The sequence below is a fragment of the Capricornis sumatraensis genome, chromosome 9 (genome assembly GCF_032405125.1).
Source record: "Capricornis sumatraensis isolate serow.1 chromosome 9, serow.2, whole genome shotgun sequence".
Taxonomy (NCBI): Eukaryota; Metazoa; Chordata; class Mammalia; order Artiodactyla; family Bovidae; genus Capricornis; species Capricornis sumatraensis.
The window spans coordinates 2,517,110-2,537,783 of NC_091077.1; the positions used below are offsets into that span (position 1 = coordinate 2,517,110).

At 40.6% G+C, this 20,674-nt stretch overlaps 1 protein-coding gene and 1 pseudogene across 3 annotated transcripts in view; both read right to left on the minus strand.

Moving 5' to 3' along the window:
* Positions 1-20,674, minus strand: part of CNOT6 (CCR4-NOT transcription complex subunit 6) — an 89,915-nt gene that overhangs the window by 61,043 nt on the left and 8,198 nt on the right. For 2 of the 3 annotated variants that reach the window (XM_068979339.1, XM_068979338.1), the window contains exon 2: positions 6,144-6,257. In XM_068979339.1, the coding sequence (XP_068835440.1) occupies positions 6,144-6,255 (112 nt within the window). In that variant the 5' untranslated portion in view covers positions 6,256-6,257. Of the gene's footprint in view, positions 1-6,143; positions 6,265-20,674 lie in introns of those variants that run through there. The other variant, XM_068979340.1, reaches the window with a different exon arrangement.
* Positions 16,890-20,099, minus strand: LOC138085535 (BAG family molecular chaperone regulator 1 pseudogene; annotated as a pseudogene).

Below are 20,674 nucleotides of genomic sequence, written 5' to 3' on the forward strand. Positions count from 1 at the left end.
AAAACATCTATTTCTGCTTTATTGACTATGCCAAAGTCTTTGACTGTGTGGATCACAAGAAACTGTGGAAAATTCTGAAAGAGATGGGAATACCAGACCACCTGACCTGCCTCTTGAAAAATCTGTATGCAGGTCAGGAAGCAACAGTTAGAACTGGACATGGAACAACAGACTGGTTCCAAATAGGAAAAGGAGTACGTCAAGGCTATATATTGTCACCCTGTTTATTTAACTTCTCTGCAGAGTACACCATGAGAAACGCTGGACTGGAAGAAGCACAAGCTGGAATCAAGATTGCTGGGAGAAATATCAATAACCTCAGATATGCAGATGATACCACCCTTATGGCAGAAAGTGAAGAGGAACTCAAAAGCCTCTTGATGAAAGTGAAAGAGGAGAGTGAAAAAGTTGGCTTAAAGCTCAACATTCAGAAAACAAAGATCATGGCATCTGATCCCATCACTTCATGGGAAATAGATGGGGGAACAGTGGAAACAGTGTCAGACTTTATTTTTTGGGGCTCCAAAATCACTGCAGATGGTGACTGCAGCCATGAAATTAAAAGACACTTACTCCTTGGAAGAAAAGTTATGACCAACCTAGATAGCATATTTAAAAGCAGAAACATTACTTTGCCGACTAAGGTCCGTCTAGTCAAGGCTATGGTTTTTCCAGTGGTCATGTATGGATGTGAGAGTTGGACTGTGAAGAAGGCTGATCACCGAAGCATTGATGCTTTTGAACTGTGGTGTTGGAGAAGACTTTAGAGTCCCTTGGACTGCAAGGAGATCCAACCAATCCATTCTGAAGGAGATCAACCCTGGGATTTCTTTGGAAGGAATGATACTAAAACTGAAACTCCAGTACTCTGGCCACCTCATGCAAAGAGTTGACTCATTGGGAAAGACTCTGATGCTGGGAGGGATTGGGGGCAGGAGGTGAAGGGGAAGACCCAGGATGAGATGGCTGGATGGCATCACGGACTCGATGGACGTGAGTCTGAGTGATCTCTGGGAGTTGGTGATGGACAGGGAGGCCTGGCGTGCTGCAATTCATGGGTCGCAAAGACTCGGACATGACTGAACGACTGAACTTAAACCCCAGAAATGTAAGCAAGAGTGAACTCTAATGTAAACTACGAACTTTGGGTGCGAAAGCAGATTCATGGATGTAACAAATGCACCACTCTGGTGGGGGATGTTGACAGTGGAAGAATCATACATTGTACTTTACATCAAAGGTGCTATGAACCCAATACAGTTTAGTCAAAAAGAAAAAATTAAAACTCAGTAATTCGCAGGGGCTGAAAGTGGCGGGATAGTCTGCCTAAAATGGAGCAGGGTGAAGTTTTCTGCAGTGATGGAATCACTCCATATTGTAATTGTGATGGTGGTTAAACGAGTGTCTGACTGTACATGTACAGGAATGGTACGACAGTAAGGGAGTGAACTTACTGTACTCTGTCTTTAAAAATGGTTCTGAGACAAATATGTAAATATTCAAATTCAGAGAATAAATCTCTCTGAAAGAAAAAGTGAAGAAAGGAATCAGAACAAACACTAAAGCTATTTAAGCTATTTTAATTTCAAGGAAACGTCCCTGAAATTAAAAGAGAAAAAACTCAAACTACACATTGAAAGAGCATATTATACGTAAGAATATCAAAGTAGAACAACCAACACCAAAATATATTCAAGTAAAAATTACTAACTTTAAGGGTAAAAAATTCTTTGGGCATCTAAGCAAAAAAGAGAAAATAATAATAAACTATAAAGAAAGCTGAGCCCCGAAGAATTGATGCATTTGAACTGTGAGGCTGGAGAAGACTCTCAAAGAGTCCCTTGGACTGCAAGATCAAACCAGTCAATCCTAAAGGAAATCAGTCCTAAATATTCATTAGAAGGACTGATGCTGAGGCTGAAGTTCCAATACTCAGGCCACCTGATATGAAGAACCAACTCATTAGAAAGGACCCTGTTGCTGGGAAAGATTGAAAGCAGAAGGCGAAGGGGACGAAGGAGGACGAGATGGTTGGATGGCATCACCAACTCAATGGGTGTGAGTCTGAGCAAGCTCCAGGAGTTGATGATGGACGGAGAAGCCTGGCATGCTGCAGTCCATGGGGTCACAAAGAGTAGGACATGACTGGGAAACTGAACTGAACTGAATAATGAAAAAAAAATCTGACTGCCATCAAGCCTACAGCAAAACAGGACAATTTTAAGCAACAAAATAAAGAGGAATAATGACAACTCATGGCATATGTTTGAAACCCAAATATACTAGTTAGTAACATACTCTATTTCTTTAATTACTTTTGGCTCTGTAGGGTCTCAGCTGTGGCGTGCAGGATTGTTCACTGTGGCATGGGGGCTTCTCCAGTTGGGGCACATTGGCTCAGTAGTTGTGGCGCAAGGCCTTAGTTGTCCTGCAGCATGTGAGATCTTAGTTCCAGGACCAAGGATCAAACCTGAATTCCCTGAATTGGAAGTCAGATTCTTAAACCACTGGATACTTTAAAAATGAAACTTTAAAAATCTGATTGGTCACCTTCAAAGGGCAACAGGTTATCCCGAAAATTCGCAAATAAAAGGAAAGAAAGAAGCATTCTTTTCTACTTCTCCTATACAAATTTATACCTTGAGCAATCAATTAGTAAATGAGGGGGTAAATCAACTGTGTGCACCACAGGTCACTCAGTCATGTCCGACTCTTTGCAAGCCTGTGGACTGCAGCTCGCCAGGCTCCTCTGTACATGGGATTCTCCAGGCAAGAATACTGGAATGGGTCACCATGCCCTCCTCCAGGGGATCTTCCTAACCCAGGATCAAGCCTCTCTTGTGTCTCCTGCAGGAAGGTTCTTTACCACTAGCACCACCTGGGAAGCCCAAGATAAAATAAAATTTTAAGATGAGGGAAAGTATCTCTTACACAGCTCATCTAATTTAAAAAAAAAAAAAAGAGTTATCACTATTTTGCAATCTTCAAAGAATTAATGGCTCTAGGCACTGAACATCAGTAGAAAAGAAGGCTTGTGTATCTTATGTGCCTCCTAAAGAAAAAGAATAATACCACACACACAACGCAGTCTTCAGTCCTGTCAAGGGTCTTAAATCCAACTCTTGATCAAGTCTCTGCATCCTACTTGCTAATATGGATGAAAAACATTTTGAACTGCATGCAGGAGAATACACACTGCAGGGTAACAAGAAGTTCAACAGGTAAACTGTAAAGAAAAGGATGGACGGGGAACATGTGAATTAAGACATATCAAATAAAAAGGAGAGCACTAAACTCTTAACACTTGTGTTTAGTCATCAGTTGTGTCCAACTCTGTGCAACCCCGCCAGGCTCCTCATCCATGGGGATTCTCCAGGTAAGAATACTGGAGACGTATTGCCATACCACCATGCCCTCCTCCAGGAAATCTTTCCAACACAGGGATCAAACCTAGGTCTCCCGCATTGCAGGCAGATTCTTTACCATCTGAGCTACCAGACAAGCCTTATGTAACCTGATGTTAAAACTGTAAGGAAACAAAAGAAGTCATTACTATAAAAGTTAGGGTAACAGTTACTTTTGGGGAGTGGGGAAGGGATTGTGTTTGGCTGTGGTGTGGAAGGGGTTCTGGGAAAGGTGAAAAACCTCTAATTCCTTTTTTTAAAACTGTAAAATAAATTTTATTTAATCTTCTATTATTTCACTAATGTCAAGTTATTAACAAAGGGTTTTACATCTCTTTTTTGTAAGTCTCTGAAATCAGGCATATGCTTAATACTTAGAGTACATCTCAGTTTGGACTAAGGACACTAAGGACACTCCTTTTCTTTCTCAGATTTATTTATTGAGTTTTGGTTGTGCTAGATCCTCCTTGCTGCACACGGGCTTTCTCTAGTTGCTGCAAGCAGAGGCTTTTTACTGCGGTGGCTTCTCCTGTTGCAGAGCACGCTTTCTACAGCACAGGCCCACTAGCTGTGGTGTATGGGCTTAGGTGTTCCAAGGCATGTGAGACCTTCCCAAACCAAGGATGGAAACCATGGCCCTGCACTGGCAGGAGGATTCTTTACCACCGAGCCACCGAGGGAAGCCCTGGACTAATCTAAGTTCATTTCAACTGCTCAGTAGCCACATGTGTTTCATGCCTATTGGACTGATCAGAAAACTTCTAATTCTTTACCTGGGTATTACTAGGTTTCTGGCCTTAAAATAATTCACTAATATGCTTCTGGGCTTTTCTTTATCTGTGTTTCATTTTACCATTAAATAAATGGCCTTCTTTAACAAAGTAAATGACTAATAGTCATTTGGATCATCTGGCTACCTCCAAATGGCACAAGGATCTAACCACCCATCTCCCTAGAACCAGAAAAATATATGAGATTACTTCAGGTCCAGAATTCAATGACCTCAGATCCCTAGAATTTTGTATCACAGGATCTTAAGGAATGCTAGAGTATATACATGATAACTCTAGCCTTGAAATAACTCTAATCTTAGCATGAAATGAATTCAGTCTTGAAAATTTCTACACACTGCAGTTTATGTTCATGTATTGATAAAGTGACCTTCCTGATAGCGGTTTTGTTAATTACAAGGTCTTGTTCCACCACACCTATTCAATCAACAGCTTATCCTCCACAACACTTGGTAAAGATAAAACTGTTAAGAATGCTATTTTAAAGGAAAAATCTCTCATTTTCATTCCTATCTTCTACACAGATTTCTTCCCAAAGTTCAGAGTAAGCAGAGAACAATGACTCAAAATTGCCAGTAAGTTCCCAACATGAAGTAGAGTGAGCAGACAGAGAAAAATCCCCTTTACCTCAGAGATATAACCTTACTGACCTAAGTGAACACTTTCTAGATTATCCAAATTTCCTAGAAGCAAACGACTTGTAATTCAAAAACTGCTAATACAGTCTGAAAAAAGAAAAATATAGTTAAATACCAATCCTGCAGAAATTAAAAGGGGAAGTTGGAGAGGTAATTGCCTATGCTTCAAAGGCTCTCTGACAGAGAAAATCAAATTTGACAGGAGACAAAAGAAGAGAGAAATCTCACTGTCCCACCACTCTACACCAACACTCCAGAAACTGGAAGAGGGAAAACAGGAGAGACCCATGTAGGTACCAACCTCTACCATGGGTACAGAAGAGGGTGTTTAGGTTTACTCAGTAATTAATCAGAACTTTTGAGCTGACAAGGGAGAGACGCTACTATCACTACTTCCTTTTGCTTTCTGTATAGCACTTTTCTACTTAGACTTGACAGTTATATTTTGTCTATTAGTTACTTACACTGGCATAGTCCCTTCCTCTCACTCCGTAATATGCCAAAAGCTTCAGAATGAAACAGACCTTTTTTTCTCCCCATCTATATATCTTACATATGCCTAGTACAGCACCTGGAAAAATGTTTTACACATAGCATATACTCAGTATGTTTGTTGCATTAAACTTCTAAAAATATCAAGGACAGCCAGGTGAAAGAAAAGAAAATTTGGTCAATATTACTTCAGAAAGCGAGAGTCAAGAAAAACTAGAAGGAAAGCATGAGGCGGCATGTTATGACAACATGAACACAAAATTTCTTTAGCCCTGGTTGCCTTAAGAAGCAATCACGTCCCTTGGCCATATTTTTGAAGACTTGCATTAATGATAGAAGGGAATCCTGAGAGCTGCTTCAAACTCTTTCAAGATTTTGCGTTTCTGAACAAGGCTGTCCCCAGAGACTCAGACTGAAACACAAATTCAGAAAATAAGGAGAAACAAATCTATCCCAGAATCTACAGCAGAATAGACATTCTCCACCTCACTGGAAACCTATAACTGGATAACACAAAAATCCCTACCCTACGTCATCAGAAAATTAAGGGACAGAACAAACCTTTGTATACTAGTCACTACATATGCTATTTTCATTTCATCTTTGATATTATCATCTTCATTTTATAAAAGGACACTGACAGTGAGAAAATAAGCAATGAATGGATTCTGAACTTTGACTCAAACCATGTTCTTTCTACTGAACATTTCAGTTTCTAAGACAAATCAGCATTGGTAACATACAGCATTGCTTCCCTTGTGTATTGGCATTACTAGATCTTAACTTCCAAACCATAAATTTAGCCGTGTATCTCTTACCACTTATTTCAAGCTCCACCCAATGAGATTTCTTTCCATTTGCTGCTTCCTCGGAGGACATAATTGTGTACATCCTCCGAGGGTCAGGGGGCTCGTATTTTTCTTTGGGCATGCCTGTTGAATCAAGAAAAGAAACCAATCAATATTTGAAAGAGTCAAATAGCTGAAAATAACATATTTTTAAAAAGTAGACATCCATATTATGATCTCTAAACACAATTTCCCACCAAAACAAACTAGGAACTCCTTAGAGAAATGGAAGATTTCAAGAACGGGACTGGAAAAATATAATCAAGCCTGGACACTAAGAAAGATGCTCTAGCTGTGTGAAGGGCATAGGAGTTAGCTTGAAGAGGTCCCACTGGCCAAGATAAGACAATCTGAACAACAAAAGGAAGACTACGATCAATTCTAAACTGTATGAATCCAAAACTCTGATGAAGAAAAAAAAAACCTGTCACCTGAAGTTAGAAAATAAAGGGAAAGAATCAAGCATTTATCCAACATTCCTGGCAGAAACTAGTTGAGGAAATGTTCTTAACAGAATTCTAGCTAGTAAATGCAAAAAGTTACATAATGAGAAAAACCACTATTTCACAACCTCTAATGAAAAAATGGATGACCATTAATGGCTAATAACGGAAATCAGGTGAAAAATACCCAATGGAAAAAATTTAAATAGATCAGGCTATAACAACTCATCCCAAGGATCCATCTCAGTATTAGGACAACTAGACTTATATGTCCAAAAAAAGTTATAAGACTGAACTTGAATCAAATAAGCCTCTCTAGACCTGGAAAACCAGTTTACACCAAGTAAGGGAGACAGAGGAATATGGTAAAAGTAACATAAGACACAATAATGTGAATATACTTAACACTACTGAACTGCATACTTAAAATGATTATTAAGATAGTATATTTTGCTATGTATATTTTACTATGAGTAAAAAATTTTTTTCTTAACTCTAAAATAATGCCACAAGAATACACCCAGCCAGATGCAGACAACAGAAAGTTCTACATGACAGAAGGCCCAATTTCCTCAACAAATGAATGACAGGAAAAAGAAACTGATATTAAACGACTTATGAGGCACAGCAATCAGATGCAATGTATAAACCTCATCTGGGTCTAATGTGATCAAATTAAGTGTAAAAAACATTTCTCAGAATCAGACAAATTGGAAGAATTATATCTAAGCTGATACTGGGACTACTGTTCATTTTGCTTGTGGTTATTTTAAAATTCATATTAAAAAGCAGAGACATTACTTTGCCAACGAGGATCCGTCTAATCAAAGCTACCGTCTTTCCAGTAGTCACATATGGATGTGAGAGTTGGACCATAAAGAAAGCTGAGCACCAGAGAATTGATGCTTTTGAACTGTGGTGTTGGAGAAGACTCTTGAGAGTCCCTTGGACTGCAAGGAGATCAAACCAATCAATCCTAAAGGAAATCAATCCTGAATATTCAGGACTGATGCTGAAGCTGAAGCTCTAATACTTTGTTCACCTGATGCGAAGAACTGACTCATTGGAAAAGACCCTGATGCTGGAAAAGATTGAAGGCAGGAGGAGAAGGGGATGACAGAGGATGAGATGGTTGGATGGCATCACCAAGTTGATGGACAAGAGTCTGAGCAAGCTCCAGGAGATGGTGATAGACCGGAAAGCCTGGCGTGCTCCAGTTCATGGGGGTAGCAAAGAGTCGGACACAACCGAGCAACTGAACTGAACACCTACTCTGGATATCTACACAGCTAAACAAAGCTGGAGAAAAATCCACTATCATATGAAGTTAAAGTGAGCCAGTCAGCAATTACTTACCTCAAATGGAGTTACTGCTGAATGGGTTTGAGGTTTTAGTTTTACAAAAAGAAAAGAGTTACAAAGAAGGATGACAGTGAGGGCTGCACAGCATCGTCAATGTATCTAAAGCACTGGAAGCTACACTTAAAATGGTTAACATGGTAAACTTTATCTCATGTATATGTTACACAGTAAAAAATTGGAAACGAGCTAATTTTTCGCTACTTTCATTATGTTATGCTGCTTCTGTACTGATGAGAACTAGAGCTATTTTTCAAACACAAAAATGGTTTTGACCATGTAGTCAAAACACAGGAAGAGGTAAGTAATCCCTTTTTGAAGAAGGTAAGTAAACAGTGAGACTAATCACCTGCACAAGAAACAGAGTATCTGTTTTTTGTTTTGTTAAATATTGTTAATAAAACTGTTCTCCTACATGTTGATTTCTCCAGAATAGAAATACAATGACTGAAATTTTAGACTAATACAAAACATACCTAACAAAGAGCTATACTGTCAAGAACTGTTCTTGTTCCATCTAGAGGACAAGCTGGCAAAGCAAGTGCCCACTGTGAATCATATGAATATACCAGTAATAACAAAACATTGTGTAAGGCGACCAGAGCTTAATGACAACATCCCTTAAGAGTCCTTCAGTTCAGTTCAGTTCAGTTCAGTCGCTCAGTCATGTTCGACTCTTTGCAACCCCATGAATCGCAGCACGCCAGGCCTCCCTATTCACCAACTCCTGGAGTTCACTCAGACTCACGTCCATCGAGTCCGTGATGCCATCCAGCCATCTCATCCTCTGTCGTCCCCTTCTCCTCCTGCCCCCAATCCCTCCCAGCATCAGAGTCTTTTCCAACGAGTCAACTCTTTGCGTGAGGTGGCCAAAGTACTGGGTCACTCAAATGCCACTGTTTTGACTAGATTTTACTTACAGAGCAACCATCTGATCTTCACTGGCTTTTCCAAATAGAATTTAATGATAAGCTGCTCTTTTCAGCTAAGGCTAGTATTTTGATCCTATGAGCTATTTTTTTAAACTAATATACTTTAATTGGAGGATAATTATTTTACAATATTGTGATGGTTTTTGCCATACATCGATATGAGTCAGCCATGGGTGCACGTGTCCCCCCATCTTGAACCACTCCCTCTCCCTCCCCAACCCATCTGTCTGGGTTGTTCCAGAGCACTGGCTTTGAGTGCCCTGCTTCATGCACTGAACTTCCACTGGTCATCTATTTCTCATATGGTAATGTACATGTTTCAGTACTATTCTCTCAATTCATCCCACCCTCCCCTTCTCCCATAGTCTAAAAGTCTGTTCTTTACATCTGTCTCTTTTGCTACCTTGCATATAGGATCATCATTACCGCCTTTTTAAATTCCATATGTATGTGTTAATATACAGTATTGGTGTTTCTCTTTCTGACTTACTCCACTTCATATAATAGGCTCCAATTTCATCCACCTCATTAAAACTGACTCAAATGTGTCCCTTTTTATAGCTGAGCAATATTCCATTGTGTACGTACCACATCTTCCTTATTCATTCATCTGTCAATGGACATCAAGGTTGCTTCCATGTCCCAGCTATTGTAAACAGCACTGCAAAGAACACTTGGGTACACATGTCTCTTTTAATTCTGGTTTCCTCAGTGTGTATGCCCAGCAGTGAGACTGTTGCTTCATATGACAGTTCTAGTCTCAGGTTTATAAGGAATCTCCATATTGTTCTCCACAGTGGCTATACCAGTTTGCATTCCCACCAACAGTTAAGAGGGTTCCCTTCAAGTTATTAATCATTTGACTTCTTAGTGAAAGTTCAGAAGTCTAATTTACCAATCTCATGCGAGCTTAGTTAGTGTGAATCAATGTCCATAGTTCAATCATGCTTCAGAGAATAAATAAAAGTATTAACGAACTGAAATCTGAAATCCAGGTCCTAGACCTGGGGTCATTCCATCAGGAGTCATGATTTCTGCCTAGGCAGCCAGCCACTCCCTTTCGGAGTTTTCAAGACATGTGATGGGTTGTCTTAAAATTTAAGAGACAGCACATCACTTTAAACTTGAAAGAGGCACAATCTTTATTTTCCAAATCCCTGAGAGTGCGAAAAGAACATGACAGAATAAAAGAAATGGTAAAAATAAATAAATAAATAAATAAATAAAAATAAAAGAAATGGTAGCAAACTGGACAATCAAGCCCTTTTGAGAAGTAAATCTGCCCACTAAGCATCTCCACCCATTTTTACTGGAGTCCAACAGAACACAGTATTGGAAACTAGGTAGTAAAAAGGACATAAGAACACAAACAATTCAGGATTTTTCCCCAGACTTTGAACTCAACAAGCAGATCTTGCTCTCTAAAAAATACAGTATGTCGCTGCAGATTACTATCTGGAAAGAGTAAAAGGTTTCCAAAATTGACTGGAAAACTGCCAAAGAAAATTACAAGACTTTTAAAAAATAGCTCGGCCAGAGTCAGCATGTGTATAACCCCAGACTAGTCCATCTTCAGCCTCCCCAATCCAATGCCAAACATCATTACTGATCCTGGCAGCATAAAATCTGTTCCTGAGCTAGACCTCAGAGGAATGGTTTTTCATTATCTTAGAGTAATTATTTAAATTAAAGAAACGCAGGACATTATTTACCAGTCAGAAAGATATGCTTACATTATTAAAGACTTTATGAAATGGCTTAAACATACACAGGAGAAAGGGTAACAGAGAAGTGAAGGGAGGAGGAGAGAGGAAGGGGTCAGGTGGGGGACCCTAACTGCAAGGCAGCCACCGTTTGAGGTAGCTTTTAAACTAAGAAATTTAGTACTAAAGAAAAAGATTTAAGTGTCTATCCTTTCAATGGCTACTCTACTTCAGTCATCAAATGGCCCAGGTGAAAAACAGTCCTATTTTACAAAAGAAAGACAACTAACAAATGAAGTATGGAAGAATAAAAACAACATCATTTCATAATTCCCAGTGAGCCTTTCTAAAACAGAGACTTATAAACTGAGTTAAAACCTTGGGATGAATCACTGGCACTGGCATAATGCTAAGGTAACACCACCACCCAGGTTGTTTTTTGATTATAAGGTAGAAAATGTTCAAGAGAGGAATAAACTATTACCTCTTCATCAATCGTCTCAACACTAGTAAGGGGCAGAACCAGATACTGTGGGTCTTTTGATCTGAGAGAATATGAAATGCACACCAATAACGTTTACCTGTTTCAGAACTGGAGGAACTGGCTGTGCTGTGCTTAGTCACGTCCAACTCTTTGCGACCCTATGGACTGTACCCCGCCAGGCACCTCTGTCCATGGGGATTTCCAGGCAAGAATACTGGAATGGGTTGTCATTTCCTCTTCCAAGGGATCTTCCTAACCCAGGGATCGAACCCAGGTCTCCTGCAATGCAGGCGGATTCTTTACCGTTTCAGTCCCCAGGGAAGCCCAAGAACACTGGAGTGGATAGCCTATGCCTCGTCCAGGGGAACTTCTTTTTTTTTTTTTTTTTTTTTTAATTTTAAAATCTTTAATTCTTACATGTGTTCCCAAACATGAAACCCCCTCCCACCTCCCTCCCCATAACATCTCTGTGGGTCATCCCCATGCACCAGCCCCAAGCATGCTGTATCCTGCGTCAGACATAGACTGGCGATTCAATTCTTACATGATAGTATACATGACAGAATGCCATTCTCCCAAATCATCCCACCCTCTCCCTCTCTCTCTGAGTCCAAAAGTCCGTTATACACCGCTGTGTCTTTTTTCCTGTCTTGCATACAGGGTCGTCATTGCCATCTTTCTAAATTCCATATATATGTGTTAGTATACTGTATTGGCGTTTTTCTTTCTGGCTTACTTCACTCTGTATAATCGGCTCCAGTTTCATCCATCTCATCAGAACTGAAAATTACTAGAGCTCATCAATGAATATAGTAAAGTTGCAGGATATAAAATCAACACACAGAAATCCCTTGCATTCCTATACACTAATAATGAGAAAGTAGAAAAAGAAATTAAGGAAACAATTCCATTCACCATTGCAACGAAAAGAATAAAATACTTAGGAATATATCTACCCAAAGAAACTAAAGACCTATATATAGAAAACTATAAAACACTGATGAAAGAAATCAAAGAGGACACTAATAGATGGAGAAATATACCATGTTCATGAGTTGGAAGAATCAATATAGTGAAAATGAGTATACTACCCAAAGCAATTTACAAATTCAACGCAATCCCTATCAAGCTACCAGCCATATTTTCACAGAACTAGAACAAATAATTTCAAGATTTGTATGGAAATACAAAAAACCTCGAATTGCCAAAGCAATCTTGAGAAAGAAGAATGGAACTGGAGGAATCAACTTGCCTGACTTCAGGCTCTACTACAAAGCCACAGTCATCAAAATAGTATGGTACTGGCACAAAGACAGACATATAGATCAATGGAACAAAATAGAAAGCCCAGAGATAAATCCACACACATATGGACACCTTATCTTTGACAAAGGAGGCAAGAATATACAATGGAGTAAAGACAATCTCTTTAACAAGTGGTGCTGGGAAAACTGGTCAACCACTTGTAAAAGAATGAAACTAGATCACTTTCTAACACCGCACACAAAAATAAACTCAAAATGGATTAAAGATCTAAATGTAAGACCAGAAACTATAAAACTCCTAGAGGAGAATATAGGCAAAACACTCTCAGGGGAACTTCTGACGCAGGAATCAAACTGGCGTCTCCTGCACTGCAGGCGGATTCTTTACCAGCAGAGGTACCCGGGAAGCCCAGAGCAACTGGCTAGATGACACCAAAGCAGCAGCTGCAATGAAGGACTTTCTCCAGGATAACTGGTCTGCTACCTTCAACAAGCTGGGGCCAGAACTATTATAGATTTGAAGAGAATGAAGAGATGTATATAATGAGATGTAATGAATGATCCACAAGTCTGCAACAAACAACATTCTGCAGACAGCTGGAGAAACATTTAATGCCTAGTTCATATTTGGAAATATTAATAAATTATGAGATTTTATTGCAGCAATGTGTAAAAACTTGTTAAGAGACACTCTGAAGGTAAATATTTTAACTGTAATGGCCAGATTTTTTCCCCCAAGGGAAATAAGGTTGAGCCATAGCCAATGTTTTTTTTTTTTTTCATTAGAGTACGATTGATCTATAATGCATCAGTTTCTGCTGTACAGCAACATGAATCAGATATAAGCATACATGTATCCCCTCCCTCTTGAGCCTCCATCCCAGGGCCCCCAGCCCCACTCCCTAGGCCATCACAGAGCATGCAGCACAGCTTCCTGGGCCTCATAGCAGCTCCCCATTAGCTGTCTATTTCACACGGCCGTGTACGCATGTGAACGCTGCTCTCTCAGTGTGTCCCACTATCTTCTTCCCCACGTCCACAAGACCACTGCCTAGGTCTGTGTTTCTATTCCTGTCCTGCAAATACGTTCATCAGTACCATTTTTCTAGATTCCATATATATATACATATATATATATACACACATATATATATATATACACACACACACATATATATATACACACATATGTGTTAATATATATTTGTTTTTCTCTTTCTGACTTACTTCACTCTGTATGACATATTCTAGGTTCATCCATATCACTACAAATGACCAAGTTCAAATTACAGCCAATCTTAACTGACAAGACAAAACAGTAAGTTCTTTTCCTTTTCTTGTTTGTTACATTTTCTCCTCCATTCTTGGTGTTTTACTTCTTTCAGAAACACAAAGAAAAAGAGTGAGTGGGGCAGAGGAAAGGCAGACAAGGGAAAAAAGGAGAAATAGACTCATTTCTCAAAGAAAGATCCTTTTATTTATTGATCAGGCTCCTCAAAGAACTATAAGTTAGGGAATATACGAAAGGTAGTGCCACCAGCCTTGGTGCCAATTTACTTTTTCCAATCCAAATTTTCACTAGGTGTTAACAAATTTTTCTGATGTTTACCTCTTCAGGACTTCTAAAACCTGTCTTTTCCATTTTCACAGCTGTTAAAGTCAATTCACACCCTCATTTATCAGCTACAACTTTTAAACAATCTTCTCTGTATCTTCCTGATTGATGCCTGCCCATGTAACTCTCCTGCTTAAAAATCTAACATGGCCCTTTCTGCCTACCTAGTTAGTTAAAACCCTAACATCAAAGTCCTTTACAACCTGGATTTAGGCCACTATTTTCTCACTCATCTTCAGCCACTTACACATGCATCATTCTATCAAGTCCGAAGTTGATCAAAGCATACCTTCTTCGAAGACAATCTTTCAATGATACATCCTAATCCTTTTACCAACTTTCACTCGAAACTCCTACTCATCCCCTTCACAGCAACTCAAGTTAACATCAGAGCCCCTGTAAGCCCTTCCCAACAAAGGCACAAATCCACTCCTCTTTCCTCTGCACACCACACATTTACTCAGGATTTATCAGTCCAATTGTTATCTCCCAGCGTCCTGTGTCTGGACGTCCATAGCATGTTACACTAATAAAGTGGTCTAAACATTCTTTCCTTCAAACTCAAAATCAGGTTTTCAAAGAAAACTCAAAAAAATTTTTAAAAAAAGGCAATTCAACACAGCTGAATCATGCTTCCTTAAGGAAGCTTTCTTTACAGAATCATCCATTCAACAAGTATTTACTAAGCACCTTCTGCTTCTGTTTCAAGCACTCTGTCAGGTGCTGGGAAAAAAGAATACGCAGGAAATATGTACATGATCTCGGATCTTAACCTACGGGGGGGTGGGTGCAAACAAAAATCTTACAACTGTGTAATCACGTGATCTTGGATCTTAATCTACGGGGGCAGGGGAGGGGTGTGCAAACAGAAATCTTATAACAGTGTAATCACACTACAAACCTTTCTTTTTACAAACATTAATTTAGGACTCCTTCCCTATTCCTCACCAACACAGGAGTCTATAATTTCCTGCTTTGAGCTATTCTGAACCTTGAAGGTATTTCTAATGTTGCCTCTTTAACCCCACCTTAATTTTTTTTTTATATCTCATTCACCTACTCTACTATAGGATGCTTGCACTTACATTTTAAACAGTTTTATATTTTCAGAGCCTGGCAAATAGGTGCTCAGTGAATGTTGTTGTTTAATTGCTAAGTCGTGTCCTACTCTTTTGCAACCCCATGGACTGTAGCCTGTCCATGGGAACAGGCTACAGTACTGGAGTAGGTTGCCATTTCCTTCTCCAGAGACTTTCCAACCCAGGGATCAAACCCACATCTCCTGAACTGGCAGGCAGATTCTTTACCACTGAGCCACCAGGAAAGCCCAAACTTAAAGGTAAAAACTGTATAATCTTAGTGACATTAACTACAGCAAAATGAGGCAAACCTCAAACAGGTGGCAGTAACGACAAAACTGTGCTGGATGCCTATCTGCCACACTCTGCACCAGGCACCCAACAGCTAACATGTTCTGAGCACTCACCAACCGGCAGGCCCTTCACATCCATTATGTCATTTAATCCTCACAACTCCTATAAATAAATACTACTATTCTCCATACATAAAGGAAGGGTCAGAGAGTCACTTGCCTAGATCACAGGTACTAGTGGCACAACTGAGATTTTAACTCAAATCTGATCCAAAAGTCTGTGCTTTCAGCCATTATACAATAATTTCCTTGTATTATCTCAATTTAATTCTCATAGCAGCCCATGAAGTAGACACTATCCTCTGTTTACTTTTGATGAGGAAACTGAGGCTCTTACATTTAAGTAACTTGCCCAAAGTCACACACACTTGGTTAGTATTAGGTTGGTGCAAAAGTAACTGCAGTTGTAGCATTGTTGAAATTTGCTGTTTGATATTGCAATATATTCTTAAATAAATGTGATTATGTTATACATCATTTTAATAACCATTTCTTGCCTTTTTTTTTTTGCTTTTGACACTACTTTCTATTATTTTATATTTATTTTAGATTATGGAAAAGATGTTAGACAAAAAGCAAATTCAAGCGATTTTCTTATTCAAGTTCAAAATGGGTTGTAAAGCAGGGGAGACAACTCTCAACATCAACAACACACTTGGCTTGGGGACCTGCTAATGAACATACAGTGCAGTGGTGGTTCAAGAAGTTTTGCAAAGGAGACGAGAGCCCTGAAGATGAGGAGTGTGGTGGCCAGCCATCAGAAGCTGACAGCGACCAACTGAAAGCCATCATCGAAGCTGATCCTCTTACAACTACCCAAGAAGTTGCCGAAGACTTCAATGTCCAGCTTTCTACAGTCATTCAGCATGTGATGCAAATTGGAAAGATGAAAAACCTCGCTAAGTGGGTGCCTCATGAGCTGACTGAAAATTAAAAAAAAAAAAAAATCACTGTTTTGAAGTGTCATCTTCTCTTATTCTACACAACAATGAACCGTTTCTCAATCGGATTGTGACATGCAACAAAACGTGGATTTTATACAACAACTGGCGACAGTGGTTGAACCAAAAAGCTCCAAAGCTTCTCCCAAAGCCAGACTTAGTGGTCTCCTGCAAATCTAATCCACTACAGCTTTCTGAATCAGGGCAAAAGCATTACATCTGAGAAGTATGCTCAACAAATCAATGAGATGCACCAAATACTGCAAGGCCTGCAGCCAGAACTGGTCAACAGAAAGAGCCCAATTCTCCATGACAAGGCCTGACCGCATATCACACAGTCAATGCTTCAAAAGCTGAAGAATTAATTGAGCTACAAAGGTTTGCCTCATCTGCCATATTCACCTGTCCTCGTAAATCATCTACCACTTCTTCAGGCATCTCAACTTTTTCCCGCCACAACCAGCAGGTGGAAAAACTTCCAAGAGTTTTTCAAAACCCAAAGCATGGATTTTTATGCTACAGGAATAAACAAAACCTTTTTCTTATTGGCAAAAATGTGTGGATTGTAATGGTTCCTATTTTGATAAATAAAGATTTGTGTTTCAGCCTAGTTATAATGATTCACAGTCTGAAACCGCAATTATGTTTGCACCAACCTAATAGTAGCGCTAGGATTTGAACCTGGGACACTCTAGTTGCAAGCTGTACACCGATGCCTCATACAGCTCTAGAATTCTGTCACTGATGAAACCAAGATCTTCTGGGTTCATTCTTCAAATATTATGTTGCTAAGACTATGAGTCCTTGAGTTGCCTTCTCAGATATAGCATCTTTACAAACTACTCTTCACTCATAACTCTCTACTCCCAAACTCTGCCTAATACTTAAGACAGCAGATCTCAAATGCTATCATCTCAGGATCCTTATACTCAGGTACCTCAAAGACCTTTTTTTTTTCTGCTTGCTGGTGTGTATATAAACTGCTTTATTTTTTAAATAACAAATGAAGGGGGAAAGGACCACAAAACAGACAGAAACAACCTCAAAGTAACTTGAAGAAAATGTAGATCTCAGAAGGGGATGGCTCGTAACAACGCCTTTGAAGGAACTCCTGAGAGGTTTATGGCTGCCCTCACTACCTGCCTGCTGCATTCACTCTGGCCCCTCACTGCCCCTCGTAAGCCAGGGTCTGACCTGGTTGCAAGCAGAGACTTAGTCAACTCTGGGTTCTAACCTTCTAGAGATGTGCTTGGGAGCAAGGCAGTCCATATATCAACCACAAGCCCCACTCCAGGAATGAACCAGAGATCTCATGACCTATGGCTGATCAGGGTCACTGGGAGCTGAGGATAGGGTCATGAACCCACAACCAGCCAGCTGTTTCAGAATCAGGCCATATAAGAGACACTCGGGCTACCTGTTCTGACCCATTCCAGACTTTCTTCACCAGACACGGGCTCCTGGTGATTTTGGTTTACACAGACAGGTTTATGGGATCATAAGCACAAAAAGGCCTCATGGGTCTGAGGCCGATAAACTGAGAACTACCTTAGGATACATAAGAGCTCTCACCAGCCCAAAGAAAGCATCCAAAGGTCCACAGCTGGGAAGACCTGGTCATGGAGGCACTCTCCAGACAAGGTGGGCTGCTGGACAGCACAGATCCACAGAGACAGAACGAGAAGCTGACAGGAGGCTAAAGATTGTACGGGCAACACTTGTTCACTGAGAGCGGGTTTTAAGAGAAGGAAAAAGCAATGGGCCAATTGCCCCCAGCAGCCCTGGGGAAGGCAGGTAACTTCTGTTCCAGAACGGCAGAGCTGGTGGGGCTGCTCTTCAGCGCGGCACGGCCTTCTCCACCTCACCTCAGTCAGCGACGGCCAAGTCTGTGGACTGCAGTCGCTGTCTCCTGGCAGATGTTCCGCTCCACTGTGTCACACTCAGCTAGCAAGGCCTGGATCCTTTTCACCAAACCCTTCCTTTTCATTCTACTGTCTCTGAAATTTTCTGGCAGAATTAGTGTGTCAATCCCCTCCAAGATCTTCATAAACTGCTCGATCGTGGCTTTTACTCTCCTATCGAGTTTGCAGAGAGCTTCAGTTTGCAAATCCTTGGCCAGAAAACCCTGCTGGATTCCAGCAAGGTCTTTATTCAGTTCTTCCAGCTGGTCAGCTATCTTCTCCACAGATTTCTCCAAATCTTTCAGCTTCTTTAGTTCAGCTTCTTCCTCTGGACTGTTCTTTTTCCCAATTAACATAACCCGGCAACCATTTTGTATTCCAAGTGCTGACAATGGCATCTCCATTTCCTTCAAGATTTTCCCTTAAATATGAGTTTCTGAAAAGGCAGTGGAACTCCTGTGGCCTCTTCAACAACCTGGGCCAGATCTTGGACAACTGGCTCACTATTGCCTTCTTGTGGGGTAACTTGAAGACTGTGCTTCTCATTGCTATGGGTGACGGTCATACTGAGCCCGGCTGCAGCCATTTCCTCGCTCCAGGCCACCTCTTCACTCTGGGCCACCTCTTCGCTCGGGACCACCTTTTTGCTCGGGGCCACCTCTTCACTCCCGGACACCTCTTCGCTCCGGGCCAAGCGGGGCCGTGTTTTCTTTTTCACCCGCGGCCTGGGAGCGCAGGCGGCAGCGCCTCTGGTGGATCCGGTATGCCCTCTGGTCATGCTCCGGTCAGCTGATTTCTGGGAGGGAGGTGGACCCCGCTCCGCTGGGGGCATCGACTGGCACGGCTCCCGGCCCAGCCGAGGCGCACACTGCTGGGGAACCAGCCGCTCCCAGTTGCCTCGTGGTCTTCACATGCCCCCTGCGCTCCACCAGACCCCTCAAAGACCTTTTGTATGTGAGTTCTATCTATCAATATTTACTGTATTAGAAATAAGAACTAAGGAATTTAAAAGTGTATTTGTCAGGAGGCGCATTTGGCATTACTGACAAAATGGAGGCACGGCCCCAACCCCCTCTCTTCGTCCCACAGGCACGGTCTCGGGATGTAGGAGTTAGGTCTTGTGATTCTGACTTGTTTTTTCCTTTCTTCAGTTGAGCTGGCTGGAAAAATGTTAAGGTGCTTATTGTTCTTGAGAGAAGCATGAGAAAGCACAAAGCCTTCTGCAGTTGTGCCCAGAAAATAATCCATAAAGTAACCATTGACATTTGTTCAAGGATCTTTACAAAGAATGTCCCAGGATGAGCACATAGGCCACAGCTCGAGGCCATGGGAAGAACTGTTATCTGGGAAGAATTGTTATCTGAGACCTGTTTGTGAGGGGAATGTTTATGGCAACGGAAATTTGCTGAGTTTAGGGTTTAGGAATAATTCAGAATAGTTAGAAGCTAAAAGTTTAAGGAATGTTGTAGTGTTAGCATATTTTACTATAGTTAGGAATTTTAGAGATATTAATAGCTAGAAGCCTTTTTAGGAGATAGTGAGCTTAAGATACTAGGGGCAAGCAGGATTTAGAAAGATAAGAAATAAACTGAGGAATGTGGTATGCAACCCAGACATAAGCATGAGTTACAATGTAATCACAGGTAAACACGATTCTCATCGCTGAAGCAGGAACTCTGTTTGAAGGGCAACAATGAGACAAGAATCTGGGTGAGGGGGAACTGAAAATGTCAAACCTCTGACCTAATGCTTTGTCAAAGTATAAAAGAAAACCTGAAGCTTGAAATAAACATGCAGGCAGTCCCGCACCTTGAGTCAGAGGCTGCATCACTTTCCGCCAACACCACTCATCTCTTCGGGCTGATTCCCTGGCTGCTGGAGCTGGACTCCGGCATGTATTAACTCACGAAATATAATAAACCTAGCACATGTTAACCACAGCATTTTAATGAAAAGCAACTACTTTCAAAAACAAAGCAAAATTTTGCAAGAAGGGTGACACTGTCTCACATTTTTGCAAATCTTTAAGGTCTAATATGCTGGAAGACAGCCTGTCTATTCTGAATTCCATTTATCAGATATCACACACATTTGTCAGTCTATGAAAAACTGCACAGTATACTCATAAGAGAATGAGAATGAAAAAGGCAAATAACACTGCAGTGGTATTTCTAAAAATTTAAGTTTTCAGTAGCTACCTTCTCCTGCATCCCAAAATCTCAATTCCTTAAATCCCTGTCTCACAGAGAATATAAATGAACTTAAGGAGGGAATGGAAATCCACATCAGTATTCTGCCTGGAAAATTCCATGGATAGAGAAGTTCGGCAGGCTACAGTCCATTGGGTTGCAAAGAGTCAGACACGACTGACCAACTAACAATTCTCACTTTCAATTCATATTGGTTTAACTAAAACAACCAGTAAA